The sequence below is a fragment of the Rutilus rutilus genome (genome assembly GCF_951802725.1).
Source record: "Rutilus rutilus genome assembly, chromosome: 24".
Classification (NCBI taxonomy): domain Eukaryota; kingdom Metazoa; phylum Chordata; class Actinopteri; order Cypriniformes; family Leuciscidae; genus Rutilus; species Rutilus rutilus.
In genome coordinates, this window is record NC_140228.1 from 30,793,545 (window position 1) to 30,815,748 (window position 22,204).

General features: G+C 45.1%; 1 protein-coding gene across 1 annotated transcript in view; it reads right to left on the reverse strand.

The window, feature by feature from the left end:
• Positions 1–22,204, reverse strand: part of cdh19 (cadherin 19, type 2) — a 55,786-nt gene that overhangs the window by 10,613 nt on the left and 22,969 nt on the right. Inside the window, exons 4-9 of the mRNA XM_084399666.1 lie at positions 19,650–19,817; positions 17,304–17,491; positions 16,741–16,994; positions 15,830–15,966; positions 2,906–3,027; positions 2,390–2,507 (exon numbers count right to left, since the gene is read on the reverse strand). Coding sequence (XP_084255792.1) covers positions 2,390–2,507; positions 2,906–3,027; positions 15,830–15,966; positions 16,741–16,994; positions 17,304–17,491; positions 19,650–19,817 — 987 coding nt within the window. The remainder of the gene's footprint in view (positions 1–2,389; positions 2,508–2,905; positions 3,028–15,829; positions 15,967–16,740; positions 16,995–17,303; positions 17,492–19,649; positions 19,818–22,204) is intronic.

Below are 22,204 nucleotides of genomic sequence, written 5' to 3' on the forward strand. Positions count from 1 at the left end.
ATCTCACATATTCACATCATCTCTACCTGAACATTAAGGCTGTAATAGGACTTCCTATTAACATAATCTGCCTCATGTTCCCCTAGAGCAGTGGAGATTGGAGCAATAGACTGCATACATGTTGCAATGACTCTAGGGAATCCTATCATAAGATTAACAGAAGAATAATAAAAAAGATTCAAAATAATTCTTAACATGTATTATATTGTATAGTAGGCTACATTTGTGAAATTAGCTTTTTGAAAAAAAAAAAAAAGTGTTCATGTGATGTCACCCTATCAATATATCTTACCGGCAATTTTATAAAAGCCCTCTTTTATGGACATGGTCGATAAATGTCCGGGGAACACTATTAATGAAACTATTCATGTACTCCTGCAGAGCGAGGACCACCTTGCGCATGGTTAGACAAACCGTGTTTTCCCCTAGCTTCTGTGCGTCACCGTGCAAGAATGTACCACTTGCAAAAAAAAAAAAAAAACGCAACGCAATATTTGCGGTACAGTAAGTGCATGAATTCGACGTGTTACATTCTTTATGTGCGGCTCAAGAAGTTCGCAAAGATAAGACATTCCTTCCGCGTCACCTATATGTTTCTTTGCTCTCAGCTGATTGGTCAAACTTCAGTCTGAGATCTTGAATCCAGAACATAACCTGCCCCGGAGCAGGTTAGCCGTGCAGCGTAAGATACCATGGCAACGAACACAGATTAAAGCCGAGCTACTTTCATAGTACCTAAAACCCAGGGTTGGCGGAAACTAAACTGAAACATAGCTGGCTAGCCACCTAATCCGGCTTCATGGTACAGGCCCCAGGTTAAATAAACATAAATAAACAAATAAAAACAGCAACCAATTAAATTCTAATTTGTATTTTTAAATTATCAATTTAATGAATGTTGTTTTCATTAAAACTAAATATCTCTTCAAGTTAGTATTTTTAAGAATTATTACATTTATTAATAAAAAGTGATTTCGAAGTTGCTACATTATGTTTTTCATCTTAAATAACAGACATAAGTTAAATGGTTATGGGTAATAGAATTCAAACCCCAAACTGTAGCTATAAATTGCTGAATTATCATCTAGATTCTGTCACTAAACAGAAAGTGCTGTTTGTTTGCTTGTGCTTGGCAAACATATTTCTGCTGAGTTCAGCATGAAACTTCTTGAAGCTTGGTGTTTAGCACTGTACTGATCACATATGCTGTGTGAATACTCTATACCTAATTGATACCTATAGGGATCTGCCAGTCACGTGACCCCTAGCCGCGTGTCAGCCATTTGGACGGAATACATCCGTCAGCTACTCAGTGGCAATGGATCTATTATTAGGGGTGGGTAATATATATGATTAGTATATTATTATACTAATAATATAATTATTAGTATAATTATTTTATAATTAGCCTAAATATTGCAATACTTTGCGCTACAGTATTGATATAATTGCGTGCGCAAAATATCTCGATACTGAACAGAATCGATTTTTTCCCCCACCACTATCTATTATTAGCGCAGCGGCCGTCAGCTAACTCTTCACGTCATGTCATCGCACTTATTAGCATCACAAAAAGATATATACAAGAGGAAGATAAAGGAATTAGGAATCATAGATCCATATGAAGCACCACAAGTTCTTTTTACAGGCATTAAATGTGTAGAAAAACTTCCTGACATTGAGTTTGGTGACATTTACAGCTACCTTATTCACTTCCCATCACGCTACACCGGAGCTTCATTAAAAGCATACAAAAGCTTAGCAGGCTATCGGTATCACGAGTCCGGATGGGTCAGCAACTCTTTGATTTGCCACCAACCACATGTTTCTCCGTTTTGTTTCTTTTGGGATACGGTATAAAGATATTCCTTTTGTATGATCACGTATCTGATCGCATCCAACTGCACAGCATCGCTCGGGCATGATAGAAATATTTCGCGACGAGCTGTAGTATCACCGGCGGTTTAGCATTTTCTATTCCGTCAAGATGGATGCTCCAAATGGCGTGACGTCGCGTGGGACGTCCCTATACCTAAAGTTTTTCAGCCACATGTTCTCCTTTGTCTTAGTTTCCCACCAATCATTAGCTTCTATGGACACTGATTAATCGTCACAGCTGCTTATCATTTAGTTCTTTGCTTCTGTCTATTTAAGTTCCTCTGTTTGTATCACTCGTTCTCCGGTAGTATTTGTGCACAGCACAAAGTTTTGTATTGATGGATCGTTGTTTGTTTTACTATTCTGAGTTATTTAATAAGTCTTGTTTTATGTCATCTTCCTTGGAAAAGCATTTCACCAATATAGGCAGCAAAAGGCACTGTTTGTGCCGCAGGTGTAAGATGTGTGAAACTGGCCATTCTAAACGTAGAAAGCTAATGTTGTGACATACCTTGGTTGTCTCTGATGGTGAAGTTGGGATTGATGTGTTTGTCTGGGATCATGGAGAAATAGAAATGATGGCCATCTACAGGATCATCTGCATCAGTGGCACTGATCAACTCAATTAGCTTCAAGTGAGACATACAGAGAACATTACGATCTGTGCATGTACATGAATTCATCGACAGTTCAAACTCAACCAGTTAGAACCTTGCCAATAGGGCATATACTTTGACTATTGTGTGTATATACTGTATATCTGGGGATTGTTGAAATGTTGCTTTTATGTAAAAATAAAATCATCCAGTTGGATACAGAATATGGACTTGTTAGTGTAAATCTATTTGTTTTGTATGTTTTGAATACACCGGGCCACTGTTAGCTGATAATCTCTCTGTGATTTCTCTACTTCACTGATCTAAACTGTTATTGTAACTAAAAGGGACGAGCAAGTAATTCCCATAGGAGACAGAAAAAGCTCTATAATGTAAGGACCGATTATGAAAAAAGCATTTGTGTGTGTTACCTCTCCTGACTGTGTGTCCTCACACACATAGGGCTGATAGTCTTGTGACAGGGTAGGCACATTGTCATTGACATCCAGGACTGAGATGAGTACAGACACAGAGGAGGACAGCTGGTCATCTCCTGAAAGGTGCAGCAACACATACATGTTACTGTCGGTTGCCCATCAATTAATCAATCTTGTTCATTTTCAAAATGTGTTTAAGTAACTATAAAAGATATATGATGGAAAAAAGACACTATAGTCTGAAATGTGTGATATTGTAACCTCACTCCTTCCTTGCATCGTATGAGGCAATTCATTAGGGAGAGAATGGGCTCTTGCTATAGATAAGTGGATCCCCACTACGGGTCGCTAATGATTTTTGAGGGGTTGCCAAACTCACTCTCAAGTTGAAGGGTTACAAGAGTAAGAAATGTTTTCTTTTATTATTAATTGAAACAGCACAATAAATAATTCTTTGAATATTTTAATTATAGTGTATATAAAAAAGGAGAAGTAATTTTCTTAAAGTGTCATGTCAAAAAAGGTATATGTGCAGTATATTCTTTTGTCTACTAATTGGTCAACAACAACATGCAGAGAAGATATTTTCCACGCAACTGACACATACTTCACTAGGAAAAAAAAAATTCCCTCCAATAATTTAGTCACATGCTGCACATATGGAGCTGCTTCAATCATGGGAAAAAAATAAGTGTTTGAATGAAAAGACTCCCCAATGTCTCGTGATTCACTGTATCACGAGATATCGAGCCCTGGCCAGCAAACACCTCTGTGATGAGCTGAATAAAATGCATTCGCCAACATGAACGTCTACACTACGAAAGCAGTCTGGTCGAATGCGTTTTCTACTACCTCTGGAAGTGGTCGGCGTCATCCACTTGTGATGATAGATGACAGTTTGAGATGTTATTCTCAGCCGGGATAAACTTGCCTCATACATACACAGAACTTGGACAATCAAAGAAAAGTTCTGTGCAGGGGATTATGTGAAAAAAAAAAAAACATATTTTGCCAGCAGCCATACCACCCTGTAGCCCAAGACTGGTTGCCCACTGAAGCTAAGCAGGGTTGAGCCTGGTTAGTACCTGGATGGGAGTGAGACCTCCTGGGAAAACTAGTTTGCTGCTGGAAGAGTTGTTAGTGAGGCCAGCAGGGGGCGCTGTTCACCCTGTGGTCTGTGTGGGTCCTAACACCCCAGTATAGCTGGACAATAACTTTATTCTAGAGCTGCTATAAAGCCAAAATAATCTTTGTTACTTTAATCTCCTATTATCACTGTAAAGCCACTTTGGAACAACATTGTTAAAAGTGCTATATAAATGACTTGACTTGACTATAGTGATGGGGACACTATACTGTAACAAGCACAGTCCTTCAGATGAGACGTTATACCGAGGTCCTGACTCTCTGTGGTCATGTAAAATCCCATGGCACTTCTCGTAAAGAGTAGGGGTGTAACCCCGGTGTCCTGGCCAAACTCCATCCATTGGCCCTTGCCAATCATGGCCTCCTAATAATCCCCATCCACTGAATTGGCTCTATCACTCTCTCTCCTCTCCACCTATAGCTGGTGTGTGGTGAGCGCACTGGTGCCGCTGTTCTGTGGCTGCTGTCACATCATCCAAGTGGATGCTGCACACTGGTGGTGGTTGGGGAGAGATCCCCTGATATGATTGTAAAGCGTTTTGGGTGTACAGTAGTACATATGAAAGCGCTATATAAATACCTCATTCATTCATTCATTCATCTTTCAGGTTGACTGTGAACTAGTCATTCTGATTAAATGAATGAGAAAGAGTCACTTCACTGAATACTTGCCGGCTATGAAATAAATAACTATTACCTTTGTGGCAAGGGGGGCATGGTTCAGTGAGGTCTGCAACAGGAGAGAGAGCCAGGAGACAAGCGGTTTGAAAGTAGGTCAAGTGCAAATGACAAACACCTGTGTCTTGTTTCAGTAATTGGTGCGGAGAGACTGGATTAAAGCCACCGGGAAACAGGAAGCTGGAGAGAGATTGACTGAGGGCTTGTGGCGATCGGGTGAATGCTCTGGAGAGTTGCCGTTGGATTGAATGTGTTGAAAGATTTAATTTGAGTTGATTTGAAGTGCACAGTGTACCTGTTTGATTTTGAGCAATTTATAAAATAAATCCACGAGTCTCAGTAAAGCCGACCCTGTCTCCTTCCTTCCATATACTGAACCTCATCACAACCTTACAATCCATCTGTTTTCAAATCCACATTATTTGAATATCTTGACATTGATATCTGTACATGGTAGTATTTACAAAAAGCAGAGGTCCAGCAAGTTCATGCATTTCCTGGAAAACCCACACTACCGGATGTTTTGACCAAGTCATCACTTTCTGAAAAGAGGGTGAAAATGGCAGAGTTTCAGAGACGATAACTTAGTAATATATAACGTGTATTAACATATGAATTTGTTCCTCACTTTTTTTTAATAGCGCTTTATACAATGCAGATTTGTTCAAAGCAGCTTTACAATGATCAACGGGAAAATAATGATTTAATTATGCAAACAGTTAAATTCATCTGTAAAGCAGCTGTAAAAAGAGAAAAGTGTCTGTTGTGAGACTCAGCGTGTCACTGACAAAACTTTTTATTTAAAAAAAATTAAATGTGCATATCATACCGTTTTCTTCAAATTCTATCCTTCAAATACAATAGTATTTTTCATAATATTGGGAAGACCCCGAAAATGGTTATCATTAGGCTACTGTCCATGCATGACACCAACAACACCTGCGTGCAGCAGAGGTTTTACAGCCTACTGTCATCAGACTTATTCAAACCGGCCAATGGACTGTTCGATCACTGAGCGTGTCCTTCAGTGTCTGTCATTATAGGTCTACTGACTATGTTGCTAAGCCATCTGCTTAGATGAAGTGAGATCATTTATCATTATTCACACACTATTTTCTCAGAACATTAGTTCTGCTATTTAGAACACAATTCAAAGCAAAATTATCAATCCTCGCTGTAGTTAAAATATTAAAACACAGCATTCCATATGAAAAGTGAGCTCATGATCTCTTCCACCCTCACTACCGTCGACGGTGGGACGATCCTGGTGCTATACGGATGTTCCAGAGGTGGAAAGTGCTGTTGCAGGGCATTTATGCTCACAAAATGCCACCAGCTGGCAGAATGGTCCCAGATTCCCGTCCAAGGCCCGTAAGTTCACTTCGTCTCATAACGAAGGCTTATAGAGCTGCTGGATAGGCCGCCTATGCCCTGCATGCCATGGCCATTCTGCAGGTCCATCAGGCTAAAGCTCTAAAAGAGCTTTAATAGGGTAGTTCTGAGCCAGGATTGATGCAGGAACTGCGCTTGGGGACCAACTTTGCTCTCCGAGCGACAAAGGTCACAGCACAGGCTCTCTGCCAGGCAATGTCCACCATGGTGTTCCAGTAGCACCATCTCTGGCTCAACCTTGCTGAAATGAGGGAGGTAGACAAAGTCCGCTTTCTTGATGCCCCCCTCTTGCACAATGCCCACTTCGGCGACACTGTCGAGGACAGTTCTCAGCAGTCCAGTAGGCAATTAAACATATGTTCCCTTGGTTTGACTCCACGGCCACCTAAAGGCTGTTAAGGTCATTTTTTCAAAGAAAAAGGAATTTCTTCATTCTCTAGGTCACACAGTTCGCAGCTCGGACATGATGGATGCCAAATCTCCACCTCCTCATGTTTGGACTTGACTCACACACAGCCCCGTACAGGTCGCTGTGGTGCATTCAGAGGACACGCAACTTCCTCACAGTTACAGGCCGGTTCCAGTTTTACTGAGCAAGGTAGGTATTCCATCATAGCCACAGGATCAGTATGCGTGGCTTCCCGACATGGCGAGCACCGCTCCGCTTTGCTGTCCCACCTCTGGTAATTAAAAAAAAATATTGTTCCTCTAGTGCCGCTCATGCTCAGTTTGGTCTGGTTAGCACTTCCCAACACTTCGCGCTGGCTCATAAGGACAGTTAGAGTCTGCTATGCAATTCAGTTCGCCAGACACCCGCACAGGTTCAGCGTGTTCTCTTTACCTTGTGGCAGACAAAGACGTCCCTGTCCTGCATACAGATATTGCAGTTCTATTGTCTAGGGAAGCAATAGGGCCTGTTCCTCCAGCGGAGATGAAGAAGGGTCTCTACAGCCCTTACTTGATCGTGCCAAAGAAAGGCAGTGGGTTGCAACAAATCTTAGACCCTGCACAAGCTCCTGTTCAAGATGTTACCGCATAAATGTTTAAAAAAATTTAAACAGAAAATAAATGTTGCCTTGACACCGACTATTTCTTCGGTTTGCTTTCGAGGGTCAGACATATGAGTACAAGGTCCTCCCTTTCGCCCTGTCCCTGTAACCTTGCATCTTCACAAAAGCTGGACTCACTATGACAGCACGTCTCAAGATGAGTGTGCTCAAGATGTTCAAGGGAAAAACAGCAGATGTCACGTGGATATCACGCCAATCTGTTGTTGCTTAATCAGCCCTTGGACAGACCTTGCCTTTCTACAGGCTGGGGTTTCCCTAGAACAAGTGTCCAGACATGTTGTTGTCACAACAGATGCGTCCAAGACTGGTTGTGGTGCCATGTGCAATGGGCACACAGCGTCAGGCTCCTGGACCGGACCATTACTGCAGTGACACATCAACTGCCCTGTGGAGGTTAGTCTAACCGTTGATCCAGGGCAAGCACCTATTGGTCCGGATGGACAACACAGCGACAGCCAAGGCATGTTTATGCTCATGATGCATGTCACAACTTTTCTGCCATCTCCTCCTCTGGAGTCAGCCACGACTGAAGTCGCTGCAGGCCACTCACATTTCAGGTGAACACAATTGTGCAGTGGACTCGCTCTCACGATGAGTTACGCTTCAGAGGGAGTGGAGGTTGGTCCAGTTGATCTGGAGTCCTTTCGGCAAAGTGCAGGTAAACCTGTTTGCTTCCCAGGAATCCTCCCATTGCCCACTGTGGTATTCCCTGACTGGGGCCCCCCTCTGCACGGCCCCCGGGGCCTTCGAAGTATGCATTTCCCCTAGTGAGCCTACAGACGTTGTGCAAGGTCAGAGAGAACGAAGAACCAATCTTGATGGTTGCGCCATATTGGCCCACCCGGACTTGGTTCTCGGGGCTCATGCACCTCACGACAGCCCCTCTCTGGCGAATTTCCCTGAGCAGGGAGTTCTTTCTCTGGGACAGGGCACAATTTGGCACCCGCGACGAGACCTGTGGAATCTCCATGTCTGGCACCTGGATGGGACAAAGAAGACTTGAGTGGGCTATTACCAGCGATGATAGACACCATCACTCCGGCTAGAGCCTCCTCTACCAGGTGGCCTATGCTTTGAAATGGAGTCTGTTCGCTAACTGGTGATCTTCCCAAGGGGAAGGCCCACAGAGATGCGCAGTTGGGTCAGTGCTTTCCTTACTGCAGGAGAGGTTGGAGGGCCGGCTGTCTGGCTTGGTTCCATCTGGACCATGGAACATAATTGCATAATTTTACCATTTCTACAGTTTAAAGTGAGCAGCGCGTCAAAACAACAAATCAGTTCACAATACAAGTGCTCAGGGTTGTTTATGGTAATGATCTTTGGCTCTACATCCTGTAATATTTTTATCTAGAGCCAAACCAGCTTCATTCAAGCCCTTTACGCTCTGTGCGCATTGCTTCTCTCTCCCACTAAAGACATACAGCGCCACATTAAGAGCTACAGGTGACGCGGTTATTTTGACAACAGTAGCAGAAACACTGCAGAAAACAAGAATGCAGCAAATACATTTATCTGTCAAACAGATGACTGACCATTTAACTAAACCAGGTTTGTGACAAGTTAACATGTGGCACCTTTAGACGTTTTGTTTTTTCCATATATTAAGCATTACTAATCAGCACATTAAGAGCATTTCATAACTAACAATGAAAATTATGTAGAGATGGCAAAAGAAGATAAAAAAAAACTTTGAAAATACAAGTTATCTTTGTTTTGTGCTCATGATGACAGTTTTTATTATTAGATTATGTATATTGTTTGTTCCCCTTCGAGGGAACTCGCACTGCGCCGTCGTTGTGACGACACTAGGGGAACGCCCCCAGCGTAACGCATCTGAAGCATCTCCCCCGTCGCTCCGGCTCCTCGAGGAAGGCTGCCTCTAAAGGGCAGCCTCGGCCGTCTACCAGCTCCTCGCACCGACAGGTGCAAAAAGAGAGTGTCTCGAGGTAAGCCTTCGGAGCCTAAGGTCGATCTGAGGACCGTCCTTCAGGCAAAGAAGGCTTCCTCTAAGCGGTCCTAGTTGCGGCCGGACCGCTGAGAGCTGTCCCCCCCGGGGTGGAGCGATTGAGGTCGTCTCCCTCCCGGAGCTCTCGGGAAATCAGTGCTGTGTTCCCGCCGTCCAGCACGCCTCGGGCCACACTGATTTCCCGCGTATGCACGCCGCTCCAGCCACCTCTAGAAAGACCTGTGGCTGGGCAGCGAACGCGTTCGCCCACCGAAAATCATTCTCGACTGCTCCCTGCCGGTCAGCCGCTTCAGGGGGTCGGGAACGAGGCTCGGTTGACACCCGAGGCCAGCCTCGAGAGGCTGGTTCCCTTAGTAGATTATCTCGCCGCATGGTCTTGCCTTCCGGATATATCTGCGTGGGCCCTGCGTACTGTAGAGCTGGGTTACAGACTGCAGTTCAGCTCCCCTCCTCCGAAGTTCAACGGGGTGGTCTGGACTGTGGTCGGCCCAGAGCAGGTTCGGGTTATGGAACAGGAAGTTCAATCCCTGTTGGTCAAGGAGGCCATAGAACGTGTTCCTCTGCCAGACAGGGAGTCCGGGTTCTACAGCCAGTACTTCATAGTTCCCAAGAAGGATGGGGGGTTGCGTCCCATAATAGATCTCAGGCACTTGAATCGTTCTCTGAGGAGATTCAGGTTCAAGATGCTCACAATTCCAGCCATCGTGAGTCAGATCCAGTTCAAGGACTGGTTCATCACGATAGATCTGAAGGACGCATACTTCCATATATCCATCCTTCCATGTCACAGGAAGTTCCTGAGGTTCGCTTTCGGGGGCGAAGCGTACCAACATCGGGTTCTTCCCTTCGGCCTAGCTCTTTCCCCTCGCACCTTCACCAAGTGCATGGATGCAGCGGTCTCCAAAGCTCTGAGGAGCTTTTTCCCGGACCTCCGCGGCCACCATGTCCTGATACGCTCGGACAACACATCTGTAGTCGTGTATCTGAATCATCAGGGGGGTCTGAGGTTGCGCCCTCTATGCAGACTGGCACACCAGATCCTTCTGTGGTCCCAGGGGAAACTGTCGTCTCTCAGAGCGATGTACGTCCCTGGGGACCAAAATCAGGGAGCAGACGTCCTGTCGAGGCACCCCGAGGTGGTGGAAGCCATGTGCGTGAGATTCGGCCCAGTGGAAGTGGATCTGTTCGCGTCTCAAGAGACGTCCCACTGTCCACTGTGGTTCTCTCTCAGGCATCCAGCTCCGCTGGGGCTGGACGCTATGATGCAGACGTGGCCGAGGCTGCGTCTGTACGCATTTCCCCCGATCACTCTGCTCCCGGGAGTCTTGGAGCGGGTCCGCCGAGAGGGGATCAGCCTACTTTTAGTAGCACCCCTCTGGCCGACCCGGGTATGGTTCTCGGACATTGTAGCACTGCTGGACGGCCTTCCGTGGCAGGTCCCTCTGAGGAGGGATCTGCTGTCGCAGGCAGGGGGTACAATATTTCATCCCCGGCCAGAGCTGTGGAACCTCTGGGTCTGGCCCCTGAGGGGGCTCGGTACCTAGAGGCTGGCCTGTCAGCAGATGTTGTCGAGACCCTACTCAGCTCCAGGGCTCCTTCTACCAGGAGACTGTACAGCCTGAAGTGGAATGTGTTTTCCACTTGGTGTAAAGAGCGTGAGGTGGACCCAGTTAACTGCCCAGTGGCTTCAGTGCTGGAGTTCCTCCAAGATCGTTTCTCCGCCGGTCTTACCCCGTCCACACTTAAGGTGTATGTGGCTGCCATTGGGGCTTTCCACTCACCTGTAGGTGATGGGCCCTTGGGAAAGCACCATCTGGTTGTACGTTTCCTCCGTGGGGCACGGAGGATGAGGCCTGCGGCTCGCTCCAGAGTCCCATCTTGGGACCTGGCGGTGGTACTTGAAGGGTTGGCTGAGGCCCCCTTCGAGCCACTAGAGTCGGCTGAGGCAAAGAACCTGGCCCTTAGAGCCCCTCCCGGAGCTCTCGGGAAATCAGTGCTGTGTTCCCGCCGTCCAGCACGCCTCGGGCCACACTGATTTCCCGCGTACGCACGCCGCTCCAGCCACCTCTAGAAAGACCTGTGGCTGGGCAGCGAACGCGTTCGCCCACCGAAAATCATTCTCGACTGCTCCCTGCCGGTCAGCCGCTTCAGGGGGTCGGGAACGAGGCTCGGTTGACACCCGAGGCCAGCCTCGAGAGGCTGGTTCCCTTAGTAGATTATCTCGCCGCATGGTCTTGCCTTCCGGATATATCTGCGTGGGCCCTGCGTACTGTAGAGCTGGGTTACAGACTGCAGTTCAGCTCCCCTCCTCCGAAGTTCAACGGGGTGGTCTGGACTGTGGTCGGCCCAGAGCAGGTTCGGGTTATGGAACAGGAAGTTCAATCCCTGTTGGTCAAGGAGGCCATAGAACGTGTTCCTCTGCCAGACAGGGAGTCCGGGTTCTACAGCCAGTACTTCATAGTTCCCAAGAAGGATGGGGGGTTGCGTCCCATAATAGATCTCAGGCACTTGAATCGTTCTCTGAGGAGATTCAGGTTCAAGATGCTCACAATTCCAGCCATCGTGAGTCAGATCCAGTTCAAGGACTGGTTCATCACGATAGATCTGAAGGACGCATACTTCCATATATCCATCCTTCCATGTCACAGGAAGTTCCTGAGGTTCGCTTTCGGGGGCGAAGCGTACCAACATCGGGTTCTTCCCTTCGGCCTAGCTCTTTCCCCTCGCACCTTCACCAAGTGCATGGATGCAGCGGTCTCCAAAGCTCTGAGGAGCTTTTTCCCGGACCTCCGCGGCCACCATGTCCTGATACGCTCGGACAACACATCTGTAGTCGTGTATCTGAATCATCAGGGGGGTCTGAGGTTGCGCCCTCTATGCAGACTGGCACACCAGATCCTTCTGTGGTCCCAGGGGAAACTGTCGTCTCTCAGAGCGATGTACGTCCCTGGGGACCAAAATCAGGGAGCAGACGTCCTGTCGAGGCACCCCGAGGTGGTGGAAGCCATGTGCGTGAGATTCGGCCCAGTGGAAGTGGATCTGTTCGCGTCTCAAGAGACGTCCCACTGTCCACTGTGGTTCTCTCTCAGGCATCCAGCTCCGCTGGGGCTGGACGCTATGATGCAGACGTGGCCGAGGCTGCGTCTGTACGCATTTCCCCCGATCACTCTGCTCCCGGGAGTCTTGGAGCGGGTCCGCCGAGAGGGGATCAGCCTACTTTTAGTAGCACCCCTCTGGCCGACCCGGGTATGGTTCTCGGACATTGTAGCACTGCTGGACGGCCTTCCGTGGCAGGTCCCTCTGAGGAGGGATCTGCTGTCGCAGGCAGGGGGTACAATATTTCATCCCCGGCCAGAGCTGTGGAACCTCTGGGTCTGGCCCCTGAGGGGGCTCGGTACCTAGAGGCTGGCCTGTCAGCAGATGTTGTCGAGACCCTACTCAGCTCCAGGGCTCCTTCTACCAGGAGACTGTACAGCCTGAAGTGGAATGTGTTTTCCACTTGGTGTAAAGAGCGTGAGGTGGACCCAGTTAACTGCCCAGTGGCTTCAGTGCTGGAGTTCCTCCAAGATCGTTTCTCCGCCGGTCTTACCCCGTCCACACTTAAGGTGTATGTGGCTGCCATTGGGGCTTTCCACTCACCTGTAGGTGATGGGCCCTTGGGAAAGCACCATCTGGTTGTACGTTTCCTCCGTGGGGCACGGAGGATGAGGCCTGCGGCTCGCTCCAGAGTCCCATCTTGGGACCTGGCGGTGGTACTTGAAGGGTTGGCTGAGGCCCCCTTCGAGCCACTAGAGTCGGCTGAGGCAAAGAACCTGACCCTTAAGGTGGCCTTTCTCCTTGCTATCACTTCTCTGAGGAGAGTGGGGGATCTCCAGGCCTTGGCTATAACCCTAACTTGCCTGGAGTTTGCCCCTGGCGGAGTTAAGGCCATCTTACATCCTAGACCGGGCTATGTGCCCAAGGTGCCATCGAATGTGGCACGGTCAGTGGTTCTTCAGGCCTTCCATCCTCCGCCTCATGGGACGGCGGAAGAGGGGAGACTTCACCTGCTCTGCCCAGTCAGAGCCCTGAGGGTTTATTTGGAGAAGTCTTCTCAATGGAGGAAGTCAGACCAGTTGTTGGTGTGCTTTGGTTCACCCAAGAAAGGGCTGCCTGCATCTAAACAGACAATCAGCAATTGGATTGTCCAGGCTATAGCCACGGCTTATCAGGTGCGCAATTTGCCTTCACCTATGGCCGTGAGGGCTCATTCCACCAGGGGCATGGCCTCCTCGGTGGCCCTCCTTTCTGGCGTCTCGCTTCAGGAGATCTGCGAGGCGGCCGGGTGGGCCACCCCGCACACCTTCATACGTTTTTACAGTCTGCAACTCCCTGTGACGCCTGGCGCCAGAGTGCTCGCGTCCTAAGTGTGCCTGGTCTCCCAGCTTCACACTAGGGCGGGCGTGATTACGGTGTGGCATAGTGGGCATTACGTTCCCCTAGTGTCGTCACGACGACGACGCAGTGCGAGTTCCCTCGAAGTGGAACGTCTCGGGTTACGACTGCAACCCTTGTTCCCCGAGAAGGGAACGAGACACTGCGTCTCGTCGCCACACCTATCACGGTCAGAGCGCTTGCTTCATCGCAAATAGCTAATGTGTGTTTGTGCCGGCGTCCCTTTGTATCTTCCGGTTATGCCGTCATCTACTACGTCATGACGCAGCACCAATCAGGATTGGACAGATTTCATTCATGCTTCAGATGCGTTACGCTGGGGGCGTTCCCCTAGTGTCGTCACGACGACGACGCAGTGTCTCGTTCCCTTCTCGGGGAACAAGGGTTACAGTCGTAACCCGAGACGTTTTTAGTAGTTTATTACTTTGTGCAAAATATAAAAATGGCCCATACTTTTCTTAAGAGGTAAACCCTGCAGCCCCAGTATGTTTTCTCAGTCTAAATAAAAAAATAAAAAATATAATTGCCTGATAAAACTTCTGGGCCCGTATTCTTAAAGCTTCTAAGAATTCTCTCAGAAAACTCCTAATTTAGCTTAAAAACTTCTACGTAGGAGTCTTAGCTTAAGAGCAATTCGGGACCGATCTGAGAGCAACTCTGAGCAAGGAAAAGACAAGAATTTTCATCTTAGCGAGGAGGCGGGGCTGACCCCGTTGCTACGTATGACACAATCTTTTGAAACCTGTGATTGGTTGGTTGTCCAAGAAGGAAACAAAAGAGCGATTTTAAGTATAGGGTCTACTCTCTCTCACACACACACACACACACACACACACACACACACACACACACACACATTATATATACAGTGGGTACGGAAAGTATTCAGACCCCCTTACATTTTTCACTCTTTGTTATGTTGCAGCCATTTGCTAAAATCATTTAAGTTCTTTTTTTTTTCCTCATTATATGAACGATAGTGTATCTATTTGTTAAAATGCAAAAATCAGAAGCATAGAAGCATTTTCTCTAGTGGTCTCAGAAGTTTTGTGTTAGAGGTTGATGCATGTTAAAGGAGTCATAATGTAGAAATTTCACTTTTCCACGAGAATCAATGTATGTTATGATTGCATAATGATTGTACACTGGCCGGGAAGCCGATATTTAAAAATGAAGCGTTTGTTTACCTCAGGGTTTGTAAAAAAGGCCACGTGCACGCGCACGAAAAAACGAGATTTTGATTTCTTCCCCCTCTTGACGTCAAGACGGGGGAGGATATACCAAATATGGACACCGCAAACCTATGCCGCGGGAAGCCCGCCCCTCTCCCCCTCTCCCCCTCAGATTCAGTTTAGTCGACTCGAGAAAGATGGAGAAACCGAGTGCACACCTGAGATGCTCTGTGGTTGACTGCCACAAACAACATGCAAATGTGTTTTATCTACCAAAAACGGACGAAACTATCAGGGAACAGTGGAGGAAATTCATTTTTAATGACGCTGTCCCAACAACTCTTTCAAGTGGCGTATCGTTAGGTGTGTGCGCTAAACATTTTACACCGGAATCATTTACAAATTTGGGGCAATATCAGGCGAACTTGGCCTCGAAGCTCCGTTTGGGAAAAGGTGCCATCCCAACCATCAGGGACTTGCCAGAAATTGAAAAGGTAAGACTGTGTTTTTATTGCTCTACTGTGGTTAACAAATAGCAGCTAACTGCTAATGCGGCTATTGTATGTAACGTTACCTTCGAGGTAAACACGGGGAATGGACTCTACGAATGCTAGCCACATCTTTCCACTTTGTTTTACATTAGCAGCTACAGTAGTGACGGTACAGGAGTCCATGCTCAGTGGCTAAAACTGTTTAAATGCAAGTATGAAAACAATATACCACTAAACATTATTAGCCAAACTCATGCAAAACATGTAGTTTGAAAATAGCTTTCAGTTAGTGGGGCTTCTGTAAGAATGTATCTGGAAATGGTGTATTTTTTCTACGACCAATCAACGCGCCCCTCATTTGCATTATTATAATGACCGTCCACGACAGCCAAAACATCGCATCAGATCTCGCGAGACAATAATGCCTTTAGAAATAAGGGTCTGAGGGGCTCTGTGTTGATTTTTTTTCCACTTTTCTTTTTTAGAAGTGCCTGAAAGACTATAATAGAGCATTGGGTATCCAAGGTAACACAACATTATGACTCCTTTAATGACAAGAATGTGCTTACTGATCTCTCTGGCGTTGACGGTCAAGTTGTACCAGGCTGCTGTTTCTCGATCCAAACGATTGGCCACATACACTGTCCCATTACTAGGATCAATTCTGAATATCTGTCGTGTGTCACTGCTCTTTAAAATGCTGTATCTGTTCAAGGAAAACAATTGTTATTTGGGGCAATTTTTCTCATATACTTCTAATGTTTGTTACCACAACCACATGCAGATTTCAACCATTCACAAACAGCATGCAAATCAAAATATTATGGACTGTCTATACAAGCACATAGACTATATGGCAAACATAATGTATTCTGTTCTGTAGATTCAGAATCTCTCGGTCTGTTTCACCAGATTGCTCCAAATTTACAGAGGGTTCTCTTCTGGTCTAACAATATTAAACACAACGTGATTGATGAATGTAAGCTAAGTAAGTAAATGAATGTTTGGAAATTTATGGTATTGGAATTTGAAGCAGCTCATCTCCTAGGGAGACTGGCATGAGTTGTGATGGACCTAGATAAGATCATTGATCCACCCCTGGGTGTAAGGCCAATATTGATAAGGACCGAATGCTTACAAAACACCATACATGTCTGCCTCAATTAGACTTGATGACTGCAGCACGAAACAGCATATTCTCAATAAAGTCTCCTGATCTTCGCTTCTGAGTTTCCTACAATAGCCCTGAATCTCACTAGCCCGACAGTAGAAAAGCAGCTATTGTGTCATGTCGCTAGGTGGGCTTTGAGGGGTTGAGTTTTTTTTTTTTTTTGCCGTTTGTGTTCATGGTTTTTTGATCCGGCCCTTGCAGTTCTGCCCTGGACGTATTCCATTGATTGAGTTAGAGTCACCTGGCATTTAGGGGTTAGTATGGGTCCAAACGGGAAAGGAGAAAATGGAAAATAAAAATAAAAATTACCTTATGGGGTTGTTGGTGGTGTCTGTGTCTCTAGCATAGATTGTACCGACTTGAGTGCCAATTTGGGCGCTTTCTAGAACTTTCCAGCTATAAGATGTTTCAGAAAATATGGGTGGTTCATCCACATTTGTCACAGTAATTTTGAGTGTTGTCCTGTCTTGAAACTCATATGCACTTAAAAAACGTGTGTCTATGTTTTCATTGATGGCCTCTACAGCGATGACGTACCGCCTCTTGCTCTCAAAATCCAGTGGCTACAGAGAAGAGAGAACACTTATAAAAGACAGAAAACACATAAAAGATCTCCCATGGGGGTTGTAAGGCTTTTTGTATATCTAAAAGTACTGCCTCAATATGACTTTATCTTTCATAATATAATATAATAAATGAAAATAATATCAACACATTTTAATCATAAATTAAAATATTATTCAACAAAATTGTAATAATAATAAAAGTGTCTTGAATGTTTGATGCTTGAATCTGAGAACATCATGTCCAACATTTGTAAACTATGATTAGATGATAATACATATACATATAACAGGATTGTACTATGAAACCTGATCCAGTATGACAATCCCCTCTTGAGTGTCAGGGTCCGTCTGGATTGTGAAGGTGCTGCTCTCCTCGAGATCCTCTAAGCTGTAGTTCATTTTAGCATTCAGACCAACATCACTGTCATCTGCCATTATTCTTCCCACTGTGGTGCCCACTGGGGCTGACTCTGATATAGCAAATGTGTACAAATCTGGACATAAAGAGGAAAATGATGGAACACTTTCAATGTTCATGTGCTTTGGCAACAGAAACACAAAAACTACATTATGTAATAAATCACTGAATGCTATTAATGATATAAATTGTCATCACTCACACACCTATGTGTTTTTTCTGCTATTGTGCAAATGTTCCATGGACATCTATTATTTAACCCTCTTAGAAATAGTTCCCATCACCACATTATAAGATGTTATCTTATGTTATTTATTAAGCTGTTTTCTATGTGAGCAACATTGGCTGCTCTACAAAAAAAAACATAAGTTGAGTCTCTTTTAGTGTTTTTTACTGTGCAACTGCAACGTGTCAGTGTAGAAGGCAGGGAGTATATATGAGGGAGATAATAATGATAATAACTAAATAAGACAGCTAATAATCATAAGTAACCATATAAACTAACAGGGACATGATCAGAAACCGAAACTAAACAGCAGAAAACAGGAACTTAAGGGAAGCACAACAGAATATCAAAAAAAGAGTTGGAGACCGTGACAGTAGTTTCCCCTCCCGGAAGGCGAGTACTCGCGCCGTAACTAAACTTCCAACAGTGGAGGGCTGGAGAGGGCTTTGGAGGTGGACGTGGAGCAGGTGATGGACAGGGATGAGGAGGAGTTGGTGGAGATGAACAGCACGGAGGAGCCGACGGTGGGAGGAGCCAGGGTGGAGTCTTAGTTGAAGGGCTGAACGCAGAACCCGGGGACTGATCAGTGGAGGCGGAACCAGGGTACGTGGAAGAACTGGCGGAGCAGAGGGACGGACCAGGGCGACACCAACTGCCCGGAAGCCCAACGTGGAGCTGCTGTCTCGCGGAGACTCGGCTGACCGGGGCGACGATGGAGCAATCAAGAGAAGAATAGTAGAGAAGGAGAAGCCAGGTGGAGCCGAAGGGGTGGAGGGTCGAGGCACGGCCGTAGACCCAGAAGTCTGTGTCGGAAGCTGAGCGCTGACTGACCGAGGCTGATCCAGATGGACGAGGGAGCCCAGAGTAGTCCTAGGGCAGACGGGCCACTGTAGATGTGAGAGAACTCAGAGCCGGGGCAGAGCCGACGGGCTGAGAGGCCGAGGTGCAGCCGGAAACTCTACCTCATGCCGAGCTGGTGGAGGAGAAGCCCGAGGGAAAGATGATGAACCACACGGTGCTAGCGGCAGGGGCAGAGCCAAGGAGCTAGACAACACCAGTAGTGCAAGGAAGGAAGATCTACACCAGAGCTTAATTTTGTGCAGAAAGCCAACGCTTTTTAAAGCATTTCAACCCCAGCAATTAAGCAATACCCCTGGATGACAGAATCAACCAAGAGGCTAAAGCTTACTGCTGGAATTGTTTACTGTTTGGGTAAGTTATTTAAAATCAAATAGGTAACGGGACTGAGTTCATTCTGGCCGCTGCCACTGTTTCATATTTTAAGCCTTAGTTTAGATAAGGTATTTTGCAGAATTACTGGTCAGTCTGTAAATTTACTAACTTAGTGACATGCACATTTGCTGTAATTCTGCATAATTGTTCAATTGTTCCCAAATCATACAGTAAGTTCAGTACGGTCTGTTACATACATTTAATCAGCTGCTGTGCCAGTCTAATGATATGATTTATTATCAACATATGTGGAAGTGTTGCTCACTAATGTGCTTTGGTCTGAGCGCTGTCATGATGGCTTACATTAAATTCTGTTGGTTTTGTGGACAGTTGTCACCATATTCCCCTGAAATGACACACAGATTGTGTGATGATGCAATTCTTTGAAATGATTTTCATTTTATTACTTATTGTATAGTTTTGGTGTTAACTCTCATGCTCACTCTTATGTTTGCTTGTGAAATTTCTTGTCAAAGGTAACATGCAGTATTATAGAAGAGGACACAGTAAGCTAGGCTGATTTTAGGCTGAATTTACTTTTTTACCGACGAGAGAAGGGGATGAGAGGGCCAAGGTTCGAGAGTCAAGGTTCACTACTGCTATATTCAAATTTGATATTTAAGAAAATAAATCAAAGAAATATAATATAATAATATATAATGTGATAAAGCCATATTTAATGGGTATAAAAGGTCCTGTCTTTGCCATAAGTTTAATATAATCCATTGGTTTGTTTGATCATCTGATGTGTCATGGTCATGTTTTGGATTCTCACTGTGCTGGAAAGTGGGTCCGTTGTCATTGACATCCATTAGGCTGATGGTCACGGTGGTTGTGGCGCTGTAGCCTCCGTTAAGTCCCAGCATATCTTTCACCTGAACCACTACCAGATATACCTCCCTGGCTTCTCTGTCCATATTAGACCATGACGTCACAATTATACCTGTGTTGGAGAGAAAGAAAAATAAACATTGAACACAGACTGTCCTTGTTCAAGTGTGCTAAATGTTATTTCTAGTAAGACATGTACGTTTGCACTATAGCAGGGTTTCTCAAATCTTGCCCTGGAGGGCCAATGCCCTGCAGAGTTTAGCTCCAACCCTGATCAAACATACCTGAGCAAGCTTATCAAGGACTTTAGGATTACTAGGGTTGCGTTCCACTCCAATTTTAGACACGCACTCGCAATCTTCCCTAAGCACTTTCCCTCGGGGGAATCCCAGCCGCCATTTTGAAGTGCTTTCCACTTTGTGAAGTGGATGAGGCACGTTCTCTGTTAAGTCTTCGTCGTCAGTTAGGAACCTGGGTGTGCTCTTTAATAGCATTCTTTCATTTGAAAGCCATGTTTCTAGCATCTGTAAAACTGCAATCTTCCATATTAAAAAATATATCTAAATTTGCAATGACAAATGCAGAACAGTTTGTTCATGTCTTCATGAGCTCAAGGCTAGATTATTTACATTTTTTTTTAATTTTATGCATTTGGCAGACGCTTTTATGCAAAGCGACTTACATTGCATTTCAAGGTACACAATTCTTATCAATTCTTCAATATCAATTCTTGCGTTCCCTGGGAATCGAACCCATGACCTTGGCTCTCTAATGGGTGGTTGCCCTACACACTTAATAAACAAACTACAGCTGGTCCAAAACGCAGCAGCTCGAGTTCTTACCAGAACCAGGAAGTATGACCATATTAGCCCGGTTCTGTCAACACTGCACTGGCTCCCTATTAAACATCGTATACATTTTAAAATATTGCTGATTACTTACAAAGCTCTAAATGGTTTAGCTCCGCAGTACTTGAGCGAGCTGTTTTCGCATTATAGTCCTTCATGTCTATTGCTATTTCAAAATTCTGGCCAGTTTATAACTCCTAGAATATCAAAATCAACTGCAGGCGGTAGATCTTTTTCCTATTTAGCACCTAAACTTTGGAATAGTCTTCCAGCATTGTTCGAGAAGCAGACACACTCTGTCAGTTTAAACCCAGACTAAAAACACATCTCTTTAACCTGGCATACACATAGAACATTATAAATGTCTATTATTCCAATCAGTTAAATGATTGCTAGGGTGCATAAACTAGGTCAGTCGGAACCGGGAACACTTCCTAAAACACCAGATCTACTCATTACATCATAATCATAATCTCTCTGTTTATCCCGAGGTTTACTGTAGTCAGCCGGATCATGCCTGAATCAAAGTCATACACTGTTCGTTTGTTGGCAAGAGAAGAACTGGCCCCTCGACTGAGCCTGGTTTCTCCCAAGGTTTTTTCTCCATTCTGTCACCTGATGGAGTTTTGGTTCCTTACCACCGTCGCCTTTGTCACCTTTGGCTTTTGGCTTGCTTAGTTGGGGACACTTTATTCTTTATTCTTTATTTTCAAGGATAGTCCCTTGAGATGAACCATCTCATTTTCGAGGGGGTCCTTACAGTACAAAGAAACCAACATCATAATAGAAAATCATAATTAAAGTAAATACAACACAGGACTATAACAAACATTTAGATAGATTGACATTCACATTCACACACATGCACACTCTAACAGTGCTCCCACAAACCTAGTCCCTTCCCTTTTGGCCCATACCATAATCAAAGACAATTGGTGAACCATCTGCGAAAATGCAAATACAAAATCAAGGTGTAAATATGCTTACACACATCCATATACCCGTACAGATACATAAACAGCAAGAATAAATAAATAAACAGCAAAAATAAATAAATAAATATATATATATATATATATATATATATATATAAAATAAAAAGAAGGAGGGATCAGAAACAAGAACACAGTGTTTGAAAATAAGTAAGAAGAGATGATTTGAAAACATAAAAAGAGGTTATAGATCTGAGCGAGCAGAAAAGATTGTTCCAGTCTGATGGAGCTTTAAATTTAAATGCACAACGACCTATTTCTTTGCTGATTCTGGGTGTATGAAAGAAGAGCTGATCTGTATGCCTTAAGTTGTACTGTGTATTAAGAGGAATTAGGTAATGTTTCAGATATGGAGGAAAATTTAAATGAATACACTTAAAAATAACTAGTGAGCAATGGAATTGCCTTCTTGACTTGTGAGCCAGCTAGTTCAAAGACTCATACATTTGACAGTGGAGTTCTATAAGGACAAATCTACAAAGACTATTATATAATACAGAGATAGGGCGAAGATTTGAATCTGAGGTGTTCCCATGTGTAGCATCAGAATAATCAAGTATTGGAAGTATCAAATGAGTAATAATTATTTTCCGAACTTGGTGTGAGAAGCAATCAGCAGAGCGATAAAGTGACTTCAATTGACCATATATTTTCTTGCA